The sequence below is a fragment of the Juglans microcarpa x Juglans regia genome, chromosome 8D (assembly GCF_004785595.1).
Source record: "Juglans microcarpa x Juglans regia isolate MS1-56 chromosome 8D, Jm3101_v1.0, whole genome shotgun sequence".
NCBI classification, from domain to species: Eukaryota; Viridiplantae; Streptophyta; class Magnoliopsida; order Fagales; family Juglandaceae; genus Juglans; species Juglans microcarpa x Juglans regia.
In genome coordinates, this window is record NC_054608.1 from 8507596 (window position 1) to 8530445 (window position 22850).

At 38.4% G+C, this 22850-nt stretch overlaps 1 protein-coding gene across 1 annotated transcript; it reads left to right on the forward strand.

Moving 5' to 3' along the window:
• The first annotated feature begins 19932 nt into the window (after positions 1–19932).
• Positions 19933–22049, forward strand: LOC121241847 (UDP-glycosyltransferase 73C6-like). Its single transcript, XM_041139698.1, has 2 exons — positions 19933–21525; positions 21899–22049. The coding sequence occupies exon 1, from the start codon at positions 20035–20037 to the stop codon at positions 21502–21504; it is 1470 nt and encodes a 489-aa protein (XP_040995632.1). The 5' UTR covers positions 19933–20034; the 3' UTR covers positions 21505–21525; positions 21899–22049.
• The last annotated feature ends 801 nt before the right edge of the window (positions 22050–22850 follow it).

A 22850-nucleotide genomic window follows, 5' to 3' on the forward strand; every position in this document is an offset into this window, starting at 1 on the left:
AATCAATACTCCCACAAACGTTCATGCAACAGATTAATGAATGACAAATGATACTTCCACAAACATTCATGCAACACGTCAATGAATGGTAAATGATACTTCCACAAATGTTCATGCAACACATCAAAAGTCTTCCTTGTAACACCCCGTATTTTAGTGTATTTTTACTGAAGGAATTATTTTTATGTAATTAAAATAATTTCTCTTATTTTAAATTGGTTGGATTTTTAATGAGTTTATTTCTATGATTTTTATTTGGTGGAAATTATTTTTATATGCTTTCTTAATATTTATTTATTGTTATGCATTTAAATTGCTTTTAATTAATTATTTCAATTTGACTTTACCATTACGTTTAAATTATTTTATTTAACTTGTGGTTTTAAAATCGTTTCCGTTGGATCATTTTTGTGACCCAAGTTATGAGGATTGGACCTCATTTCTTTTCCCTCTATTTTTTCTTTTCCTTTTCTTTTTTTTCTTTTCTTTTTCTTTTTCCTTATTTTTTTCTTTCTTCCCGTGCGGACGTTTCTCTCTCCTCTTCTCTCTCTCCCCGCGTCCGTTTCTTCCCCCCACCAGCTGCGCCGCCGTCCGCCGGCGGTGGTCGACACCGCCCGGCTCCACCTCTTCCCCAGCCGCCGGCCGTCCTACCCCACCAATATCACCGCCGTTCGTGCCGCCGTTAGCCTCCACGAAACCCACGAAACCCACGACGCCGCGGCACATTTTCCTCCATTGCGCCGCCGTCGCGCCACCTCCGGCCACCATCTTCCTACCACTTCATCCCCGGCCTCTTGGCAACCCATTGGACCCAACCCCAGCTCCGATCCGTCACCGGTGAAGCCCCACCAAGTCCATCTCCAATTTGCACTTTTTTGGCCTAAAACCACCCCTTGCGCCGCCACCCACGGCAAACCACCACCACCACTAGTTTCACCGACCTCCCTAGGCCCTACCCTATCAATCTTGGGTCTTCGTTTGTCCTCGTTGAAAAATGGGTATCTGTGACCCACGGCCACAGTGTATTTTACACTGTGGTGTTGCTCAAACGTCGCCTTTTTCTACTTTGCGATCCTCGGAAAATTATTATATTGCACTGTAAGTATTTCTCCAAAGAACTTTCGTAATTTAAATGTATTTTTGCACTAACCCATTTCACTGTGTTTTTGGCATGCCGGACTGAGTCCGAGGAGTTCGGGGGTCGGATGGATTTGTGATTGGAGTTGTTTGGTTGGATTTGATTGGATTGGTATTTGTTGGTTTGGATGTTGTGTTGGTACATGTGCATTTCATCATTTCATGCATGATCATGTTTGTAAAAGAAAACTGGGTTTTCGTGTATTGCATTCATGTTCATGTGCTTTGAAAAGCTATGATTTTATGTGTTAATATTTTTGGTGCGTGTGTATCACGACCCCAAGCCGAGATGGGGCATTAACTCGGTGGAGCTCCTCTGGTTACTCGGGAGCGGAATATACTGAGTAACGTCCCCTGGATTGTCGCCGGGCGACAATGGGATCGGACGAGATGGTCTCGTGCCGACTCCGTGGTCCTTCTGCTGGCGGGGACTAGAGGATGTCTGGCCACGTACGCGCTGGGCGCGGAACTGGGCATCGCTCGTTGCGTAGTGTGAGTGCTTGGCCACGTACGCGCTGGGCGCGGAACTGAGCACCGCTGCGAAGCCAGGACGTGCGGATGGTCCATAGGGGAGACCATGGTGCATATGGAAATAATGCATGGTGCATTTGGGATTAATGCACTATTTTCTGGGAAAATAGTGCGAGTTGATTTTTGGGTAAATCATTTTCTGGGAAAATGATTTACGGATAATTTGGACCAAAATGGGATTTTGGTGTGTGTTGGAAATTTATCATTTTCGGGGAAAATGATGTTTTGTGGAAAAATGCATGTTTTCATGTGCATGCATGTTAGTTGCATTTAATGCATTTTGTATTACGTTGTTGTTTGGGTTATACTTACCTGCGAGACCATTTTGTGGTGTCGCAGATTTGATGCTGATGAGGAGGAGGAGGGCGAGCCTGAGGAGACGGCTCCGCCTGACGAGTGATCTGGGATCACTCGTTTGTACATTTTAAAACTATTGTAAATTATTTTATGAATGACTGTATAACTGCTATTTAAATCTTTACTGATGTTTGATTGTAATTAAATTCTGGTACTTAGTTGACTATCCGCTGCGTTATTTTATTTGAACATTGTTGCATGTACACACACTGGCACTTCGTTGGGATGTGTGACCGTGTTGTCACCATCCTGGCGTCTCGATCCCTGTGTATTTATATAAGGGGGATTGGGGGCGCCACATTCCTTATACTAAAGTTACCCAACAAACCACTATTTCTATCACACACAAACAACTTACACATAAAACTAGTATACACACAAAGTCTATTCTCTCTAAACAAGTACCAATTTAGTTTATAGAACTTACCAGACGATGCTTTCTCACATGTTCCATACACACTAGCAAAGTCATCGTTATTAGCATGCAATTTCTTACCATAGTCAAATTTCAATAATTTTGCATTTAAAATAAAGATAAGGACATACCTTCTTGCTAATGCATTAACCATAAAATTTTCCTCACCATGTGTGTATTCGATTACATGAGAAAAAATCTCAATACAGTCTTCCCACTTAGTATGTATTCTAGTCAACAACTTACATTGTCTCTTCAAGTGTGTCAAATACTTATGTTCTTCAAAGAAAGGTCGGGTAGGAATTGTCACACCTAACACAAAATTAATATAGTGCTCTATCTCCCTAATAGGTGGCAATCCACTAAACGCACAGTTAGGAAACACGACTTTATATTCCTGCAACAAAGAGACAATAACATTAGGCAAAGATACGTCAAGTTCGTTAGTATTAAGACTCGCCTTAGCATAAAAACTCACTTTTTTTTTCTTCCACTTTCTTCTCTCTTTTCTTTCCACTCTCTTTTTCTTTTTCACTATCTTTTTCCCTTTCACTCTTTTTTTTCTTTTTACTCTCTTTTATTATGCCACTCTCTTTTTCTTCATCTTTTTTTGAACTCTCGACCTCATAATTATTTTTCAACTCATTCTCTCTTTTTCTTAAGGTCTCAGCCTCACCCTCATTTTTTTTTTCTCTCTTTCTCATTTTCGGTCTCACTATTTCTTTTTTCCTCAATCTCACTTTCACTCTTGCTTTTTAGCTCAATCTCACTTTCACTCTTGCTTTTTAGTTCAATTTCTTCTTCACTTTTTTTTTTTTTTTTTTTATCATTCTCACTTTCCCTCTTTCTTTTTTTATCACTCTCATTTTCACTCTTTCTTTTTTGTGCAACCTCACCTTTTCGGTTTCAGTTGGTCCCGATGGACCTGTGTTGGAGTTAAAGGAGCAAGTTTGATTATTTTTCAATACTTTTCAAAACTGTACATGTTTCTTAACCCATCATGAATCACCTTCCTATCATATTGCCACTTCCCCAACAAAATATGGTCAGTATGCATGGGCACTACATCACAAAGCATCACATCTTGTATTTCCCAATTGAAAAGAAACAAGCACTTGCTTATTTACCCTAACCTCCCCACAATCACTCAACCACTGCAACTTGTATGGTCTAAGGTGTTTGAAGGTAGGTAAATTCAATTTCTCAACTAAAGTAGTACTAGCCAAATTAATACAACTCCTCCCATCAATGATCAGACTACATACCTTGTTATTGGTATGACATCTAGTATGAAAAATGTTCTTTCTTCACTGTTCTGTATCATCTATAATAATGTGTATTGAGAATACGCTTGGCAACAAGAGACTCACTATAGTCTTCATTCTTATACTCATGTTCAATACTAACCTCACGCCTCCTCCTATCTCTCATACCCTGTAGATTTTTAATTACCACTTTTTGATGATCCATATTATCTCTCACTTCATCCAACACCAAGTTTAACCGCTCAAACTGTTGTTGCATGGTTTGCAACACAAAAGATGAGTTATTTGCAATCTCCTTTGGTGATGAGTCACTCCTACGATACATCGTAATGTGCTGCACAAAAAGAATGTTAATGGAAAACCTTACATACTCCCTTACATGTGCCAACCATCCCAAGCATATGTGCCGATCATCCGAGTATATATTCCAATCATTCGAGCAAATGGCCAAATGGGCCAACCATCAAGGCATATAAGTTACTTTGGTAAGGACCATATTGAGCATAAGTGCCGACCATCCTAACATTTTCAAAGTAATCTTGTCCATCACTTAAACAACGTTAACCCCTTACAAGCATCTTTTATTTTTTATTTGGTTTTTATTTAAATGACTTTTTAATACACAAAAATAAAGGCGCGAGAGAGAGTTGATACTCACCTCACCTCTCCTCTTCCATAATTAGGTGAAGACTAGGGGGCCGAAAACCCCAATTGAAAACCTTTCACCATGCCACATGAATCTTTTACGAAGCGCTCTCTCAGAAGTTTCCACTCCTGCCCCCACAAGTAAAGAGGTTTCAAGATACCAGATGACCAAGTGAAAGTGAAAATCCTTTGAGAAAATCTTCTAGAGAGGGTATCCTTTGTTTCTACTCTTTCTCTCTTTTAAGAAAAACTTAAAATGTAAGGACCCATTTAGATATAGAAACGATTTCATCTCATCTCATTATTATAACTTTTTCAAAATTTCACACAAAATATAATAAACAATTCAGTTTTTTCAAATCTCAAAACAATAATAATAATATTCTAATAATATTTTATTCGACTTTCGACTTTCATCTAAAATATCTAAAAAAAATATATTTTTTCCAAAATAAATGACCATATATTTAAATACTTTTAAATGTTGTGAAATTTTAAAGGTTAAAAACACTTTGCTTTCTTTATTCATAATATTTTATATTCTTTTGATTGAACTACATCATTATAAATTTAAAATAATAGATGAAGATCATGTTTAAGCAACTGCACACAATCAAACTATATATAACCTAGAAAAAAATAGAATAAAACTAAAAAACTAAGCAATGCCCCCACACATTGCATAGGTTCATGTCATGCGACTAGTCTTTCAAAAAACCTAGATCGTAGTAACTTCAAAATCTCTAAAGCTCCCCTTATATGGGTATTCTTAGTACTATACAAAAAACAACTCACGTGTAATATATAATTATATATATCTCTATAAGAAAATTTTTATTTGTGATCAATTATTTCCTGCAAATATGATTATTTCTTATTAAAACGAGTCTCTTTTTATTACAAATAATTATTTTTTAATTTCAATTCTCAATCTTTTTTTAATTTGAAATATCCAACTTTAATATTAAATCAATTAACATTCGAATGTGAATCACTAACGTTGAATGTTGGCGCCTAAATTTACACGTTCAAATGTAAGTAGCCTCAACGTTCGAATGTCCAGGGCCCATTCGAACGTGAATATGTATACGTTCCAACGTAATACAATTTCTAGTCTTTAGTGATGGTTTCCGCAAACTGTCACAAAAAATATTTTGGTAACGGTTTGAAGACTGTCACAATTGCGAAACTGTCACAAAAACTCATTTATGTTATAGTGACTCCTCTCACTCACACTAGCTAGTCTTTCTTTTTTTATTCATGATCCTTTTGCCTGTTTATCTATTTCTTGTAAAATGCACCTATCCAAGGATGTGTAAAGCAACCGTAGATTAACATAGGTGTGAACAAAGTACCATGCCCCCAACTCGTAAATCTACAATAGTGACAACTATTTTTCGGAACACTCATGCAGATGCATTCAAGTTCTTTCTATCAAAAGGTGAAATTAGTGCGTCATCCGTTGTCTTGTCGAAGTCCTCTTTCACATTGAATACTTCATGAATGGAATCTCACGACTTGTAAGTAGAAATCTAGATGAGTAGCTTAATTTCTTGCTTGTTTGAGGTCTCTTTTGGTTGCTTAAAGGCATCCTCACAGAATAATCCATGCTTATTATTAGTAATTGTTGATGCGAGAAAAATTGGCTCAACAGGCCGGAGGGAGAAAAAGAGTAAATCCAGGCCCACTAGGGCCACTTGGGCCTTGATCGGTGTTGTTTGGAGCCACCGAAAGTGTTCTGGTGAGGCTGTACGGTGTTAGTGTGTACGTCCATGGCAGTGGATAGAACATAAGTACAGAGAAAGTAAAGAGAGATGGACACAAAAATTTACGTGATTCGGCACTAGGCTTGCGTCTAGGGGAGTTTGGGAATGAGAGTTTCCACTATAATGTGTTTGTTTACATTCATTCATGGTCCCTTATATCTTATTATGCAAAGAAAGTTGGAGATTCACTTATTGTAGAAGAAAATTCCTCTGGAGCTTTCCTCTCTGAGGTTGAAGAAGAAGCCGAAGAAGAATAAGTCTAGAGCATCCTTTTAAAGTCATCTTGTCCCTCCCTTTTATCTAATCCCCCTGCCATGAGTTGACTTGACCCTTGGTGTGTCTGATTTGCTCTCCTTGGCCTTTAACCCCTCTGATACTTACATCCTCTCATGTCCCTCCTTATCTCTTTCTTGTTTCCCCTCTTGTCCCTAATGGTGGCCTAGTGGGCTGGACCCAACTATAGACTATGGTATTCTATCTCTTCACAGAAGTCCGCGATTCTTAAGGGCAACTTGTTCTAACAAAAGTCCTTCAGAATCTTTAAAATAAAATACACCACAAAAGTTGTTAACAAGAAAACAAAATAATATGTTTGTGTTAGGTAATAAATGCCTCCAGGAGCGAATTTAGGCAGGGACATATTTGACCGCATATGATGCAAGTAAGGAGCTCAGATGTGGCAAGAGATTTGCTTGACTGTGTATGGTGCGAACGTGGAGCTTGGATGCTGCGGGAAACTGGCTCAACCACGTAAGGTGCGAACATGAAGCTCGAATGTGGCGGGAGGCTGGCTCAACTGTGTATGGTGCTAACGCGGAGCACAGATGTTTGTTGTTAATAAACTATTTTTTTTAATGCAAAATTGATGCTTAAAACTTTTCTTTTCTTTAATCATCATATCTATTGTAAAGTGTAGGTTCGTTTGATGGCTTTGTTTTCGATTTGTTGTTAGTGTTGGAGTTTGTGTGAAGTAATCCACGCAAAGCGGTCAAAGGGCCCGTCAACCCCCTGAGTCTACTTTAGGCAGTTGCAGATCCTGTCAGCTTGTTCCTGAAAGTAACTCGCACTAGGCGGTCATGGAGCTTGGAGGCCTGTTAACTTCGAAGGCTCGTTCCCAGAGGTAACCTGCTCACTGCAGTTATGCATAATGGTAAGTCTAAAGACTCGGCTTGTAGCACGAAGGTCGGCAAGTCGAGGGACTTGTGCCCGACTGGCTGTGAAGGAGCAGAGCTCATGAGGACCTAACCCTTAGCCAATGCATCACGGCCACCCAAGGGACTGAGCTTGTGGTGCACGAAAGTCGGCAAGTTAAGGGACTTGTGTCCGATTGGCTAAGAAGGGAAAAACTTGAGAGGCTTTGGCCCTTAGCTAATGCATCGCGACCATGCATTGCACGAAGGTTGGCGAGTCAAGTGACTTGTGTCCGATTAGCTATAAAAGGGCAGAGCTTGGGAGGCCTTAGCCCTTTGCCAATGCATCGCAGCCAACCAAATGACTGGACTTGTGGTGCACGAAGATTGACAAGTCAAGGAACTTATGTCCGACTGGCTGTGAAGGGGAAAGCTCTAGAGGCTTTGGCCCTTAACCAATGCATCGCGATCATGCATTGCACAAAGGTCGGTGAGGTAAGTGACCCGTGTTCGATTGGCTGTGAAAGGGTAGAGCTCGAGAGGCCCTGGCCCTTAGCCAATGCATCACAACCAGCCAAGGGACTGGGCTTGTAGTGCACGAAGGTTGGCAAGCCAATGGACTTGTGTTCGACTGGCTGTGAAAGAGAAAGCTCGAGAGGCTTTGGCCCTTAGCCAATGCATCGCGACCATGCATTGCACGAAGGTCGGCGAGTCAAGTGACTTGTGTTTGATTGGCTGTGAAGGGGTAGAGCTCGGGAGGCCCTGGCCTTTAGCCAATGCATCATGGTCAGCCGAGAGACTGGGCTTGTAGCGTGAGGCGCTTGTATGTGCTGAATTACTTTATCGGAGCATAGCGAAGGTTGGAGATGTGCCACTGTTGAGGCTCGACTAAAATAGTCCGGTGTGCCCACTGAGTAGAGTCCTGACATGCCCGTTGCGGAAATTCAGTGCATGTCTGTTGGGGGGGGGGGGGAATCCATGCATGCCCGTTGGTCCAGCGCATGCCCACTAGCTGAGTCCGTTGAGAGAGCCCAGGTGAGCCCACTGGGAGAGTCTGCTGGGGGAGTATGGGTGAGCCTATTAGGAGAGCCCGTGTGAGCCCGTTGGGAGAGAAAGGGTGAGCCCGGATGAGCTCGCTAGGAGAGTCCAAGTGAGCCTGCTGGTCCGAGCCGAGTTTTGTAGTACAGGTGGTGTCCGTTTGAGCCCTACAACTGGGAGGCTGAGTGGTTCAAGCTGGGTGGTCGAGCCTTGTGTGGTGCAATAGAGTCTTGAGCCGTGTTGGGCTGTCCCATGCAAAGAGTCCTGAGCTATACAGGGTTGTCCAAGTTATGTGGGCCTGGTTCGTGCCTAAGTGGTGAGTGGTCTGTCTGTGGGGGGTGGACAAATCTGAATGTTGAACCGCGGGAGCTGCACGGGGTCTCGATCACTACATCATGAAACGCTGAGTTGATGAACTAAGGGGGGATGAGCTCGCCAAGTCCGAGCTGTGAGGGGTCTAGGCACATGGTGTCTGAGTCCTGCAGCTGGGAGGTGCCCATGCACGTAGGGCTTACCGAGTTGTGAGAAGTAAATGCACGTGGGGACTGTGTAGAGTTAAGCATCTAAGTGGAATTTCAGTTGCAGAGTTCTCGAGCTGGGTGAATGGTGTCCGAGCAGTGGAGCCTGGTCCAAGCCATTAGGTTGCCGAGCAGGTGGCTTTCGAGTTGGTGCATGGCTTCCAGGCATATGGGTCTTGCGCTAGTGAGGGACTGCTGAGGAGGTGACCACCATGGCTGTGGCAGATAATGCCGGCGACCCTCATGGCAGTCGACCGTTTCCTTTGGCCATGGGTCCAGGACCATCTTGGGTGCATAGGATCGTGCACCCGTAGGGATGCTTGCACGCTACTACCGTAGGAGGTGGCCATTCAGTGGAAACGGAGGTAATCAATGGACCATCTGGATGCCGCCGTAGTTCCTGTCGTGCCACGGTGGTCTTGGGTTGTGAGGCCTTCATCCCTTGCAAGACCACAGTTTGTGGTCCTTTCATTGGAGCCAGGACTGTTCACCCGACCCGACCCGTCCCGAAATTCACTGTTCCGACCTGACCCGATTCTAGTGCAATTCCGTTTACTCGATTACCCGTTCGGCCGATATCCGATTACCTTTTTTTTTTTTTTAATAAAAATAGAAAGTTAAGTTATTTTGATCGTGTAAGTTATTTTGATCCACTACATTTCAATGAGAAAAAAATCTATTTACAAAAAATCTATTTGTAAATATCCTAGCTACATCAATATCCTAGTTTAAGTACCAGTTGCAAAATTCACATTCTATTGACATATCATGCATATTTGTAAACTTTGCAGTAGTTGGTAGCCGTTAATGATCTGATAGGGGAATTTCCATTTACTGCTTCTCTTGAACTTGCTTGATTTTCTTTTGTTGCACTGCATTATTTGCTTCTGCAACTGCTGCCGTGGAGGTGGCTGCTGCTGCTACTTCCCCTTTCAATATCCTAGCTATTGCTGCTGCTCCTGAAATTTTTTATTAAAAATGGGATTCCTTATGTGTAGGTATTAATATCATCGAATTTGCATCATATATATATAGATCATGATCATAATAACTAGTAGAACTTGTCAAAACAATAAACAATTGATTTATGCCAAACTAAATTGTCTAATCCGTGAGTCATGAGAGTGATGCCAAGTACTCTAGTTGACATTTTTTTAATTAAAGATAAACTTCAAGAGTAACTTGGGCAAGGGATAAAACAGGAATAATCTTACTGATTTTGATCAGCAAAAGTAATTCAAGTAATCTTCAATCGACCTCATTTAAAATATTCTTCAAAGTTATCTCTACATTAAAAAAAAAATTATGTTAAACATATAATTAATTGAAAAGATTATATGAAAATAATTTTCAAGTGTGAATCTTACCGATTTTTAACTTGTAGCTTTCAGCATCTTCTATTACATCTTGGGAGTCATAATTAATAGATTGAGCCATTAACCAGTTTTGTGTGCAGATAAGAGATTCAACTGTTGTTGGGACTAATGAGCTACGAAATGAATCTAAGACACGACCTCCAATGCTAAATGCCGACTCAGAAGCAACAGTAGATATGAGAATAGCTAACACACCTCGAGCCATATTAGCAAGGATCGGATATCTGATTGAGTTCACCTTCCACCATAGTAGAATATCAAAGTCGGGTGTCGATCCTTCAATACTTTCCATGAAATACTTATCCAATTCTGATTTAGACTCTACCACACCCTTTGATGCTTGATATTGTTCAAACATACTTAATATATCATCCACATTATCATAAGAAGTGTTGCTTTGGGTCTCACCAACACTTGATTGGCCCCTACTTGAACCTACACTGGATTTTGAATATTGCTTATACATCCGCTCAATCATCTTCCTTAACCAATCAACAAGTTCAGATGCTCCTTCATTCCCAAGAAAATTTCTAAAACAAAATTCCAAAACTTCCAACTTGAAATGCAGATCAAGCATAGATGCAATAAACAACATTTTGTTCAATTTCTCAAAATCTTGCAATACTTGTCATATTTTAATAACATCCTCTCCGACATGGTTTTTAGCATATTACTCTCACTCATAGAAAATTTGTTCAAATAATTATGATTGTAAATATTTCTCTAATAAACAAATTTGAAGTTGCATAAACTGAGCTTGAAACCCGCAAAGTCGTATTATAAAAAAGCTTCAAAAATTATACAAAAACCTTGATGGTTTCCCAATCATGTAAAGTTGGTATTCCTTGTCCAACCTCACGTAAATATGGGCCAAACTCGTTGTCTTCATCTTGCATCACCTCAAACGCTGCATAATATTTGAGAACTGCACTTAACATTAGATATGTTGAGTTCCACCAAGTTGGAACGTCAAGACAAAGGAGCCCACCACCCAAAATATTTTGCTTCTCTGCGCATGACTTGAACTTATTAAGTCTTGCAGGGGAAGACTTCAATATTTAACTGTATTTCGAATCTTAACAATTGATTTATCAACTTCTTTCAATCCATCTTGGACAATGAGATTCAAAATATGTGCACAACATCTTATATGCATAAGTTCATTATCTAATACCATACAATTCCTAAGTTTGACAATTTTTCTCAAATAATTGATGGTCGTAGTATTAGAGGATGCATTGTTGACTGTGATTGTAAATATCTTCTTTATGCCCCATCCAAGTACAGATGACTCAATCTCTTTTCCTATTGTTATTGCTTTGTGATCAGGAACTTTCTTAAAATCTATAACTCTCTTATGTAAAATCCAATTATCATCAATAAAATGGGCTGTTATGCACAAATAGTTAACATTTTGAATTGATGTCCACATGTCAATAGTGATGCAAATCTTATAATCAGATGCTATGAACATGTTCTTCAACTTATCTTTTTCTAACATGTACATCTTCATACAATCTCGCATAACAGTATTGCGAGAGGGGATTGGAAATCTAGGCTCAACTACGGCCATAAAGTCCTTAAAACCTTGTTTTTCTACAAATCTAAACGGTAGCTCATCCATGATTATCATTTTAGCTACTGCCAATCGTATTTTTTGTTCATTGTACTTAGTAAGTCCAACACTAGGACTGCTAGTTGTACCATCCACCCTCCTCTTCCTAGTCCCGATCATTTTTTATTGTGGGTTATCCCTTCCAACTCCAATAGCATTAAAGACTTTACATGTTTGATGATGGTACTTCAAAGATGAAGTACCTTGTTTTTTAGGATGACATAACAAAACCTTACCACAATAATCGCACGTGGCTTTGGGCTCATTGGGATCCTCGACGTTATCAATCATTGTAAGTGTTGCCATACATCTGATCTTCCCCGTTTTCTTGTGATAGGAGGGCGAACTTGAGGACAAATTGGGAGAGAGCTATCCAAAGTTGGAGGCAAAGAACTATCCAAATGAATCACATTGGGCATTGATTTAGACCCAGATGAAGGCACAGTAGCACTATGTTCCATAGAGTTTAACTGCAATTTGAGATAAATTATGTTACAGGTACACCAATATATTTAGATTAAAAAACTAATGACAGCGTAAGTCAATCATGATTTGACAATCTAGGCATGCAATAAAATTTTAAAAGCTAGCAAGGTACTATGTTGTAGTTGCCAGGAGGACTTTTACATCCAAGAATATAAGAGTCTGCAATATTATTCATCAAGAATAGAGGCTGATGTTTAAATGAGGCTGCTTCAACTGGAAACTTTTTTTTTTTTTGAGTGAGAAGAACTAGAAATCACTCAACTGAGTTTTGATTCCATTATGCAATAAATAAAAAAGAGCGCGAATGTTACTCTCCTTCATGTTCTAATGTTATGATCGAAAACATTACAAATTTTGTTTGAATGAGAGAGAGATCAAGAACCCTTTATATGGTATGACAAAGTAGCTCTAAAGTTTATAGAGAAATGTGAGAAAAATGAGTACATAGTGGCCAACTGCCAATACATGGTAGCATATGAAATCTCAGAGGAAAACTGCACTAATGGGCAACAAGAACATGATAAAAGCCACAAGTGACATGAATTGTTACAGGTCATAAAGCAACCAAATGGCTTTGATTTCTCAGAAGCAACAAACATTACAGAATGCATGCAGGGCAGGCAAATCTAGGTAAGTGGGATTAGTGACTTTTGAGGATTCAATGTGAGGTAATCTCCAAAGTTTAGCAATGATATTATTGTCTTAACCACTTAGATAAGCTGAAAACGGATAAGATTAACCAAATTTCACAATGATATTCATAATCCAGAATTGTAATCAACTTGAAGTAATGGAGACCTAAGCAAGCAAGAAAGTGAAGAACATGCCCACAAAACAAACAAAAGAAAAAGAAAAAGGAAAAAAGAAAGAAAGAAAGTGAAGAACATGTCAGCGACAATGAAATCAATATTCTGGCTACCACTTCAACGAAGCTAAATGTCAATTAACATACATTCATAACTAAGTAAAATTACTTCCCTTTAGCTGTTAACCTCTCTTCTCTTCCACTCCAACATCATTAACAGTAAGTAATCAGTAACCATTAATCAGCAAAGCCCGAAAAAAAGAAGGAAAAAAGAACATCTTCTTTATATTCTAATAAAAAAACAAGAACCAAGTTGGAATTGGTCCTCTATGACAACTATTCCTCAACAACTCACTTTCACTATATAAATTATCTTTCATGCATGCCTCTTAAATCATCTGAACCAGAACCAGAACCATCTCCCCCTCCCTTTTCCCTCACGCTCTCCTCCCTTTGCTCATAGCCAACAAGGGGCAACCAACAAAGCTAATCATGATAAGAATTAAACAATATCTATAACATACGTTTCTTGAGACCGGGATGTTGAAAAAAAAAACCATAAACTCAAAATACCCATAAACCCAAAATATTCAGTATAGTCGATTCCTTCATCAGAAAATACTCAAAACACCCATAAACCCACGACTAACAAACTCACGAACTAATCTCATGCAAGGGAGCAAAATTTTGTTTTCCAACCATCCAAACACCGATAAACCAAACGACAAACCCACTAACCTTGATTCTAAGTTGCGATGGAGAGAGTGAAAGCTGCGAGAGTGAGCTGCGATGGAGAGAGTGAGCTGTGAGGGAGACTGAGGCTACGACGAGGAGAGTGCCTGCGAGGGAGAGAATGTCGAGCAGGAGAAAGGAGAGGAGGGCTGAGAGTCCTTCGGTGAAGAAGAAAAATAGTGTGTTTAGATTAAATCGGGTAAACAGGTATTACTCGTTTAAAAAAGAATTGGGTAACGGGTATTCCGTTTCCGTTTTAAAACACAACCGGGTCGGGTCGGGCCGGTACTTCGATCTCTTTGTTCACCCCTAATTGGAGCTGCCTCCCCTGAGGGCGGAGGAGGACGGTTGCCATTAGAAACTGCTGGCAAGCTACTTCGTGGCTCACCGGCAGGTGTGGCGGGCTCGCTGCTGGCTATCTCGGGCCTATCGGATGCACGCGGCCGTGCACCCATTAGATACACTGTGCTCAGCCCTTGGTGACGGGGGCGAGTCAGTCGGAGATCAAAACCTCTGGCAGCCCCGATAGTGGCTGGCTATCGCCATTTACGATGTCGAGTACATCTCTTGCCACAGTTGGGCCCAACGCTCGCCATGTACGCGGTCGAGTACACCTCCTACCACAGTCGAGTCCCGCGATTGCCATTTGCGCGGTCGAGTACATCTCCCGCCACAGTCAAGCCTCGAGCTCGCCAGGTACGCGGTCAAGTACACCTCCCATCACAGTTGAGCACTGCGCTCGCCATTTATGCAATCGAGTATATCTCTTGCCATAGTCGAGCCCTACACTAGCCGTTTATGTGGTCGAGTACACCTTGCTCCACAATCGAGCCCTGCGCTTGCCATTTTTGTTGTCGAGTATAGCTCTAGCCATAGCCGAGCCTCGCACTCGCCATTTACATTGTCAAGTACATCATCCACCACATTCGAGCTCCACACTAGTCATGTATGCGGTCAAGTCCACCTCCCGCAATAGCAAAGCCACGCACTCGCCATTTATGCGATCAAGTAAAGCTCCTGCCACTAGAGAGCCCTGCGCTCGCCATTTATGTTGTCAAGTACATCTCCCGCCACATCCGAGCCCCGCACTCACAATTTACATGGTTGAGTACATCTTTCACAACAGTCGAGCCCTGCGCTTGCCATGTATGTGGTTGAGTACACCTCCCGACACAACCGAGCCCCGCGCTCGCCATATATGCGGTTGAATACACCTCTCACTAGAGCCAAGTCCCACACTAGCCATTTACGCGGTCGAGTACATCTCCTGCCACAGTCGAGCCTCGCACTTGTCATGTACATGGTCGAGTACACCACCCTCCACAGTCGAGCACCACGTTCGCCATTTACGCGGTCGAGTACATCTCTTGCCATAGTCAATCCCTGCACTTGCCATGTATGCGGTCGAGTACATCTTTCGCTACAACTGAGCCCTGTGCTCGCCATTTACGATGTCAAGTACATTTGCTGCCTCAGCCAAGCCTCACGCTCACTGTTTATGCGGTTGAGTATATCCTAGCACTACTGAGCCCTGCACTCGCGATTTACGCGGTCGAGTAAATCTCTCCCCACAGCCGAGCTCTGCGCTATCCATTTACACGATCGAGTACAACTCCCACCACAACCAAGCTCCGTGCTCACCATTTATGAGGTCGAGTACACCTTCCGCCACAGCCTAGCTCCGCACTCACCAGCTAATGTGGTCGAGCGTATCTCCCGCACCTTTCCTAATCCCACATTGGGAAATCTTTGTCGCTTAATGCAAGTCAAATGGATAACGAGAAATCCGCTCCTGGAATTTATTTCTCTACGAACTTTGGCAGGTGATTTTGATTGCATATTTTATCTTTAAAGATTCTCAAGGTCTTTAGTGGAGCAAATTGCCTTTAAGAATCGTGGGTAACTAGAAGGGATAAAATATAATCAGGTCCGTAGTGTTTTCTAGGCCCAGCCCAAGGTGGGAGGTCTCATCAGGAGGGAAGAAAGAGAGAGGATGGGAGGAGACAAAAAACTAATGGAGGACAGAGTGCCAGCAAGAAAATGGGAGAAGTGATATAAAGGAGATGTGATTTGACATAATGCAAGTAAGGGTCAGAAGATAAAAGGTAGTAAACAAGCCATTGATGGGGGCTTCTTCTTTAATCTCGACTTTGGCTTTTCAAGGGGAGGGGGTGAACTCCAGCGAAGATCTCTCCATCAGAAGATAAGCTCAAATATCCATTATACATTGAGAGACTATGAAAGGCTATAAATAAACTTATTATAGTGGATATTTCCTTCTAAAAACCCTCGTGAACATAGGGTTTATGTCGAACCATGTAAGTTTGTGTGTCTCTCTATCTTTTATATTCTTAGTATTTATTTTCCATTCACTGTCATGGATGTACGCATAGCAGCACTAGACCACGCCGGAGACCGATCGAGCCCCAAATCGTCATAACGGGTCAGGAATAACTTTTTCTCCCATTTTGACATGCTATGCAATTTTTAACATTATCAATTCTCTATAAATTAAACAACTTAGAATAGCACATCCCCAACAACCATAGCTCCTAGTTGTGGCAACATAGTCCATCATTTGGATTGCATAAAAACTACAAATGGTGACACAATCACCTTTAATGGGGATGGGTAGGGATCAACTCGATCGTCGATCTCGTAATCCTTTTTTTTTTTACTCTGTATTAACTATGGCGGCCAGGTGTTTGTTGGGATTTTTCACCCTTAGGCATCTTATAACCATATTTTAAAGGATAATTTTACAACCCTCGCTCCTGAGTTCCGCTCCCTCTTCCTGCTTGATGTGGCATGCCCTTTTGACATCTATTTTAATATTAAAAAAAAACACATGTGAGGCATCTATTTAAAAAAAAATGTTAGAAACGCTTCATTTCTTTTTTTTTTCTTCTTTCTTTTTTGTTCTGGGCGAACCTCAGCCTCAGCTTTTTTTTTTTTTTTGTTCATCTTCTTCTCTGAATCAGTCAGCTTTTGTTCTTCTCTCCCGAAAAAAATACCCATTCTAGTGGCAAGTAACAATTTCAAATGTCAAAATGGTTTGCATGGGTAACATGTAGTACTAGTACAACATATCATCCTCTTATTTTGTGAACCTCATCTCAATGCAGATGGTGGCTTCCAATACCAACCGATTAATGAGAACCAATAGTGTCAACTATGATGTGATTCAACTGAGACCAAGGTGACACCAACAATATTGGCACATACGAAGTCCTTGTCCTCCATATAAAACTCTACAAGGGACTTGGGAGACCCAATGGGCCAGGGGAATATTGAGGTGCTCGTTCTAGATAGATTATGAGAGTTGGCAATGATGTGCAGCACATGACGAATGCTACAAAGCATCAATGGAGGTGATTTGGGCCAAAGACCTATTGGGCAAGCACTAGGCCACAATAATTTTCAAAATGCTGCAAACCATTTTGGCATTTGAAATTGTTACTTCCCACCAAAATGGGTATATTTTTTCAGGAGAGAAGAACAAAAAAAAAAAAAAAAAAAAAGACGCTAAGGTTGAGTTCGCCCAGAACAAAAAAGAAATGAAGCGTTTTGACAAAAAAAAAATGAAGCGTTTTGACAAAAAAGAAGAAGAAAAAAAGAAAAAGAAATGAAGCATTTCTAACAATTTTTTTTAATTAAAATAGACGCTTGGCATTTGTTTTTTTTTAATATTAAAATAGATGTCACGGGGACATGACACATCAAACGGGAAGGGGGAGCGGGACTCAGAAGCAGGGTGTAGAATTATCTTTTTAAAATTGCATATATCTAATATAAATATATGAAGAGTGCATAGAAAAAAAAAATGCAATTGTCAGCACTTTTTTAAGTCTATGCATGTACCCCGTATGATCTCACAGCCATAAGTGAAACAGCCATTAAAGAATAGTGTTATCATTCATCTTGATTTTTAATTATCAAATTGGACCAAAATAATTGATGTAGTATATTTTAAATAACCTTTTAACAATGCAAAATAAAGGAATCATTTAAAGCATATGACATCAATCAGTGTAGAAATAGCAAAATATGTAACGAAGAACAATTAATTTTCTCACAAAAATCTATACTTGGGAACTATTTAGAGAAAGTAAATCACATAGAAAGAAATTCAGCAGAAGAAAAAAATGACATAGGAAGAAGTGGAGCTTTTGAACTTTGCAAGACCCTCTGAAGTCTCATGCACATGATAAGTACTACAAATTTATTCTTTTGCCGAACCTTACATACTAATTTTTATTGACAAAGGATGGATCGATTTTAATCTCCTTTTCCATTTTCATTATCATTCTTATTTTAGTTTTGGAACGAACAGAATATTTCGATACCTGTATTTTTTAACGTACTATTTGATAATTAACTATACATATATAAACTGATAATTAATAAAAAAAAAAGTATCTATCATATATGTAGTTGTGTGTGTATATATATTTTTATCGCTATTATATTATGGAAGAACTGAAGATTTCTAAATTGAAGATACGTTCAAAATGTATAAAAATAAATAAATACATAAAAGGTAGAGATATTTGTGGCAAAAGATAATGATATAAAACTCATAAACTTGAGTTGAGAGACACAAAAAAGATAAAGAAAAAAAATAAATAGCCGATAAATTATTAAAAATAATGAGATTAAAAAAAAAGATTGAAGGGGACATAATTAATGTTACAAAAAAAATTTAAATTATATAAATTATTTTTAGATTTTAAAATTAAATGAATGCTATCTAAATTTAAAATTTATAAAAATAACATCCAAACATAAAACAAAAAAAAAAAATATATATATATATATATATATATATATATATATATATATATATATAAAATTGTCATTAAAGCAGTCCGAAACGTAATGTAGTCCAGAACGGATCAAGATTTGCAACGAAACAGAATGAAAATATATATAGTATATTAGATATTTGAGATGAAATGAGATAAAAAATTAAAAGTTAAATAAAATATTATTAGAATATAATTTTTTAATATTTTTTTTAATTTTAAAATTTAAAATAATTATATTATTTATTATATTTTATATAAAAATTTAAAAAATTATAATAATTAAATAAAATGAATTGATATAATTTATATAACGAGAACTTCCTCTCTAACGGTCAAGGTCTGCCCAGTTTTCAACTAATGGTCAAGGTCCTTCTTGTTTCCTTTTCCTATCAAATGATCAATGGTCAATGTCACCGCAAGTTGCAACCGAATGAGTAAGAGTTTTTGTTTTATATTTTTTATGACTTTACAAATAGTGATCAACATGCACGATGCAAAGCTTATAATTAAATTTATTTGTTAAAAGAAGAATACTATATATAGGATATACAAGCTCTACAAAGCTCTTTTGATAAAAAATAAAAGGGTCCATCATGAAAGTAAGCTTTTCATGTCGGGTTTGAGATGTGTCCCACCTCCCTTTTTTTTTTTTTTCTTTTTTAAGAAAAATATTAATAGAGGCCTTCAAACTTATCACTTAATTTTATTGTCTACACATTTTAATTTTTATTTAATAATTAAAAAAGTGATTATTAGTAAAATTATATATTTTTTTATTTTTTCTAATGTTAAAAAAATATTTAAAAATAAATAAATAAATAATTTTATAACTAATGGTATGCCTATGGTAAACGTTGGCCGGCCCGCTGACACGACCTTTTTTTAAACGGATTGTAATAGACTTGTAGCCGCTTGAATCGTACAAATCATTCTTATTTTGTATACTCTATTTAAAATGAAGAATAATTAAATAAAATTGAAATTATTTTTTTAATAAAGTATCAAAATTACATTTTTTGATTTAAAATAAATTGTAAACTAATTATAAAGTAGTTGTAGGTGTATCATTATCTTAAATTAATTATATGGAATATTTTTAATAAGTTAAATGATTTGTACAATCTTAAAATATGTAACTCCATTTAAAAAAAAAATAGACAAGTTTAAAAATTATATGAGAAAATTTATTTTTTAATAACGAGATCTATTTTTTTAAATGAAGTGCGCTAAAATTGTACCAATTTACAAAAGTAAGGACACATTATAACCTATTTATCTATTTATTTTCACTCATTGAATCTCTTACCTGGCCCAAAGATGACTTGCCCTTTATATATAAATAAAACGCAATGCCGTCAAGCTATACTGCTTATTCTCTCATCATTCAGTCTCCACTAACACTAGAATCTAATGGCTCTTGAAACCCAAAAACTTCACTTCGTTTTGCTCCCCCACCTGTCCCAAGGCCACCTGATCCCCATGACGGACATGGCCAAGTTACTAGCACAGCATGGTGTGAGCGTCACCATAGTCACCACCCCCATCAATGGCGCTCGAGCTAAACCAGTCATAGATCAGGCCATCCAATCCGGGCTCCATATCCAGCTTCTCCAAGTCCAATTTCCATGCTCTGAAGTTGGGTTGCCTGAAGGATGTGAAAGCATGGACGCCCTCCCCTCAAAAGACATGTTCAAAAATCTCTTGACAGGCATCAGCATGCTGCAACAACCAGTGGAGCAGCTTCTGGTCGAGCTAAATCCTCCTCCAAGCTGCATCATTTCCGACAAATATCTTGCCTGGACTGACCGCACAGCCCGTAAGTTTCGGATTCCCAGAGTTGTTTTTGATGGTACTAGTTGTTTTGCGCTCCTGTGTACACACAACATAATCACATCCAAGGTTTGTGAGCATGTGTCCGAGTCTGAGCCCTTTGTTGTGCCTGGTTTGCCTGATAGAATTGAGCTAACTAAATCCCAACTACCTAATTCTGTCAATATTGTCCCCTCCAACACAGCGGGTATTCGCAAAGAAATTAGAGAGGCTGAACTAGCAGCATATGGGGTTATAGTCAACTCTTTCGAGGAATTAGAAACAGCATATGTTAGAGAATACCGAAAGGTCAGAGGCGAGAAAGTTTGGTGTATTGGCCCGGTATCACTAACCAACCAAAACAACCTAGATAAGGCTGCCAGAGGTGACAAGTCTTCCATTGATGAAAACCAATGTCTGAATTGGCTTGATTCGTGGAGACAAGGTTCCGTAGTCTACGCTTGTTTGGGAAGCCTCAGTCGCTCGACATCTGCACAGCTGATAGAGCTTGGGTTAGGCTTAGAAGCATCAAACCGACCTTTCATTTGGGTGATAAGATCAGGAGACAGATTAGCTGAGCTTGAGAAATGGATGTCCGAAGAAAAATTTGAGGAAAGGGTCAAAGGGAGAGGGGTTGTGATTAAGGGTTGGGCTCCGCAACTGTTGATTTTGTCACATCCTGCAGTTGGAGGGTTCTTGACACATTGTGGATGGAACTCATTACTTGAAGGGATATGTGCAGGCTTGCCAATGATAACATGGCCGCTGTTTGCTGAGCAATTTTACAACGAGAAGTTTGCTGTGCAAGTGTTGAAAATTGGTGTGCCTGTGGGGGCCAAATTTGTTGTGAATTGGGGACAGGAAGAGAAGCATGGGGTGGCGGTGAAGAGGGAACAAGTTAAAATGGCAATAGATCAGTTGATGGATGAAGGAGATCAGGAAGGACAAGATAGAAGAAATAGAGCTATAGAGCTTGGGGACATGGCCAAGAGTGCAATTGAAGAAGGAGGCTCTTCCTATCTAAGCATGAAATTGTTAATCCAAGATATCATTAAAGTATGCAACAAGTGATCATTATTGGTAATTTAGAATAGGCTAAGCTTCTGCCTAAACAATAAAAAAGAGAAATTAGGCTAAGCTTGCTTTGGACTGCAATAGATGTAATAAAATTAATCAAAGTTCTATTGTAGTTCTTCAGAGATTGTTCTTAGATAATTTTCAATGGTTTGTTTAATTTTCTATCTAAAACTGTTAAAAAATTACTTTATTTATTTTAGCTAATAACTTTTAAAAAACATATATATTTACTCTTTCTCTATATATAAAATTGATAAATACTTGTGGTTGCTCTAATTTAGCCACTTTTGTACTGATTGCAAAATGTCTTTTCAAAAAAGAATTTAGGGTGTGGGTTACTTTGTAGTTTGTTGTAGACTTTGGTCTCTACTAACTTATCATTGTCCTTTGGATTATGCAAATACAAAGTAATAATTTACATAATATCACATGATTGCATTTGATTATTTCACTCAAAATCTATTTTCACGTTAGATTATCAATCTATTAGTCAAAATAATAAAAAAATATTATTAATTTAATAATAATATTTTTTCTAATTATTTTTGTCATATTTTGTAATTCTACCATTTATATGTTAATTATAATTTGATTATTAATTAAAAATATAAGATTGGTAGAGACAAACTGTATAATTAAACAAAACAACTCTTCTACACTTGGAGACAATAAAATTACAACATCTAATTGCACCAATCAGTAACCAGAAGCAGCTAATTTTACATCTAATTACAACATCTAATTCCACAACAGCATTCCACAATGAAAACAACAATAATTCACAGCAGCATTCCACAATTAAAACAATTTCCACAATTCCACGACAGCGACAGGGACATGGTACACAAGCAAAATCCACCACAAGTTTCATTCACTTGCTAGAGACATTAAGTTTTGGATAATGAGATAAAAATTTTTAATTTTAGATAAAAGTTTAAAATATTATTTTTTAATATTATTATTTTTTTAAGATTTGAAGAAGTTGAATTGGGATACGAAAAAGTTAAATTATTTATTATATTTTAGATAAAAATTTTAAAAAAATTATAATAATTAAATAAGATGATATAAAAATTTTGTAATTCATATCGCTTGCCAAAATCCAAGACAATCACCTCCAATTGAAACATGTGTGTATCCTAGAAGGCTAGAAGTACCTTATAATTACTCGGAATATACATAGCCCACCTCTAGACAAATCATTTTTTTTGGCGTAAGGTCCTATTTGGATATTAAAAAGATTTTATTTCATCTATTATCATCTTTACAAATGTTTAAAATTTTTATACAAAATATAATAAAAAAATAATAGTTACAGTCGTGAATATGTAAATACCGTA

Excerpts from the sequence above, each read along its gene's own strand:
- LOC121241847 (XM_041139698.1), top strand. The coding sequence starts at position 20,035 with ATGGCTCTTGAAACCCAAAAACTTCACTTCGTTTTGCTCCCCCACCTG.